This window comes from Poecilia latipinna, unplaced genomic scaffold (genome assembly GCF_001443285.1).
Source record: "Poecilia latipinna isolate Pla-1442-1.1 unplaced genomic scaffold, P_latipinna-1.0 Scaffold186, whole genome shotgun sequence".
In the NCBI taxonomy this organism is placed as follows: domain Eukaryota; kingdom Metazoa; phylum Chordata; class Actinopteri; order Cyprinodontiformes; family Poeciliidae; genus Poecilia; species Poecilia latipinna.
The window spans coordinates 26,505-28,941 of NW_015112802.1; the positions used below are offsets into that span (position 1 = coordinate 26,505).

The 2,437-nt window shown below is 40.7% G+C and overlaps 1 protein-coding gene across 3 annotated transcripts in view; it reads right to left on the minus strand.

Annotated features, from left to right (window-relative positions):
• arid2 (AT-rich interactive domain 2) overlaps positions 1-2,437 on the minus strand; it is a 39,648-nt gene continuing 37,211 nt past the window's right edge. For all 3 annotated transcript variants that reach the window (XM_015030544.1, XM_015030543.1, XM_015030545.1), the window contains one exon: positions 1-1,720. In XM_015030544.1, the coding sequence (XP_014886030.1) occupies positions 1,609-1,720 (112 nt within the window). In that variant the 3' untranslated portion in view covers positions 1-1,608. The remainder of the gene's footprint in view (positions 1,721-2,437) is intronic.

Consider the following 2,437-nt stretch of genomic DNA (forward strand, 5'->3'; position numbering starts at 1 on the left):
CAAAATGTTCAGTGTTTTATTTAAAAACTATAAACAGTCACCAAAGTAAATAAAGCCAATCTCTAACAGACTGTTAGGTCTATGTATAGTCACACATCCTACTGACACCGCAGAAATGAAGATGGTTGGGGTCGCCCCGGTCAGATGCTAATATGACAGGCAGTCAAATGTTACACAACACACGGTAGAGAGGACAGTCTGAGGATGTGAGCCGGAATGTGGCATGGTAGTAAGAATGAAAAAATAGTACAATAAAACTCCACACTATATTAAGATAGAAAAAAGTAGTGAAGAAAATATCATACCTGCACGTAAAGCAAAGAACACAGGAGAAAACCTGTATAAAAACTCCATGTATTTAAACCAATTTACAAATACAAAAAAATTTTTGGTACGCGCACCGTGCCCGTACGATGACAAAAAACGCTTACAGTGGATTATATGTTCCTTGTGTGTGTGTGTGTGTGTGCGCACGTGTTGAGGGGAGGAACGTGTGGGGGTTGGGGGATTAGGGGAAGAGAATACCTTCAATATTTTTTTTTCTTCTACAAAATGACATGAGATATATTATTCCATACTCTTTCAGCCAGCAAAATGAGTTCTACAAGGTATTATAATACAAAAAATGTCACAGTTCCACAAAAAACTGCTTTTAACCCCATCCCTAAGCTTTACAGCATCAGTACCTTTGCAGAATTATTTACAAGTTTTTAAGTACATTCATCCACTGCTGAGTATAGAATCACATTAGATACAAGTGACCAAGGATCATTTAAAAAAAAGCAAAACAACAAAAACAAACGTACTACTTTATTAAATCCTGTCAAAGTAATGCTTCTATTACCCCACAGAGTGTGTTCTCCAGTGGCTGCATCGGCATCAAAGGATCTTCTTTATATATATTCACAATATATTTACAAGATTCTTTTTTTTTTCTTTTTATTTATTGTAATGGTATTCATTTCAATAATAAATAAGTGAAAATATATTGACTCAAGTAAGAAAACCAAGCTACCGAGTTTCTAAAGAAAAATTTTCTCTGCTCCAGTCGCCGGCCGAGTCGTCCTTGCACCCAACCCTGTGAGAAACCTTCAGTAGCCCCGCCCCCTCCGCGGCCCCGCCCACTCGTCACCCTAGAACTCAAGCACACTCCTGTTAACGGGATCACCAAAAAAAAGGAGGAGGAAAAAAACGACAACATTGAAACAAAAATGTGCTCATGTTTAGGGGGGCTTTGTCAGTGGGGTCCCTCGGGGAAGCAGTCTCAAGGAGCTCCCCCTGGTGGGCAGCTGGTGGAAGATCCCCAAAGGCAGTTTCTTTTTCTTTTCTTTTTTTTTTTCTCCCTCTTTTTGTTTTTTTCCCCCCCGTGTGTGTGATGTAGAGGGCAGGCGGTTGGACCAAGGCTGGCGAGCGAGGAAGTAGGTGAGGGATCAAATGGAGTTTTAGGGGTGGAGGTGGAAGAGGCAGAACTTCGTCCTGGTTCCCTCCTCCTCCGCTTCCCCGCGAGTCCCTCCACCCGTGGTGGACCGGGTACGGCTTGCCGGCGCCTTCGCTCCGCCCTTCGCTGGAGCGAGGGCTGGAGGATGGCAGGGGGTCGTCCTTTTGGCGTTAAGCCTGAAGCGAGCGCGTGAGTTCATAAAGGCATTTGGCGAGCGTGGTGGAGACCTCCATATTACTTAAAGCCAGCACAGAGAGGTGCGTCTCGTGCCTTTTTACCAACCTGAGGGACGAAAAAGAAAAAAATCTATAAAGATCAGCAAAACATCACATGAAACCTGCATAATTAAAATCTGAAATGTGGGAATTCAGGTTTTTCCTACAGTGATGGCTACATTTATTTACTCCTCTGCGACACATTTAAAGTAAAGTAAGAAGACAAGTTAAAAAAACAAATGCTATATAGATGCAAAAAAAAAAAAAAAAAATTGAGTACAATTATTCAATGGGAAAAATATCCAGGTTGGAAAAAAAAAAGTTACAAGTCCATTAATTGGTGCCTATCCAGGTAATAGTTTCCCCTTTAGCCAGTATCAGGGGACTTCTGATCACATTTCACAAGGTTGAATCATCCACAGAGAGATGTTTAAGATCACCATGCAAAAGCTGAAAGAACCACTGATGAACAATCAGCAGATTAAGAAAAAAAGACTCCAGGTGTTTCAAAGACTTTATAATTCAGAGCCTTTGGAAGAAAAAAATGGTTCCAGAGCCTCAGAAATCCTCCATCATACAAAACACTAGTAATTAGGTGCTTTTTCAACTAAAGTATTTCTTTTCAAAAAACTCAATCTTAGACCTATACTCAGATACAGTAAAGCCCCAATAATTTAGTAAATTCCACCTGTTTACATGTGCAATAGGGCTGTAGTGATACAATAATCTCACGATACGATACACGATATTCTGCTCACGATACGATATATATTGTGATATCCCC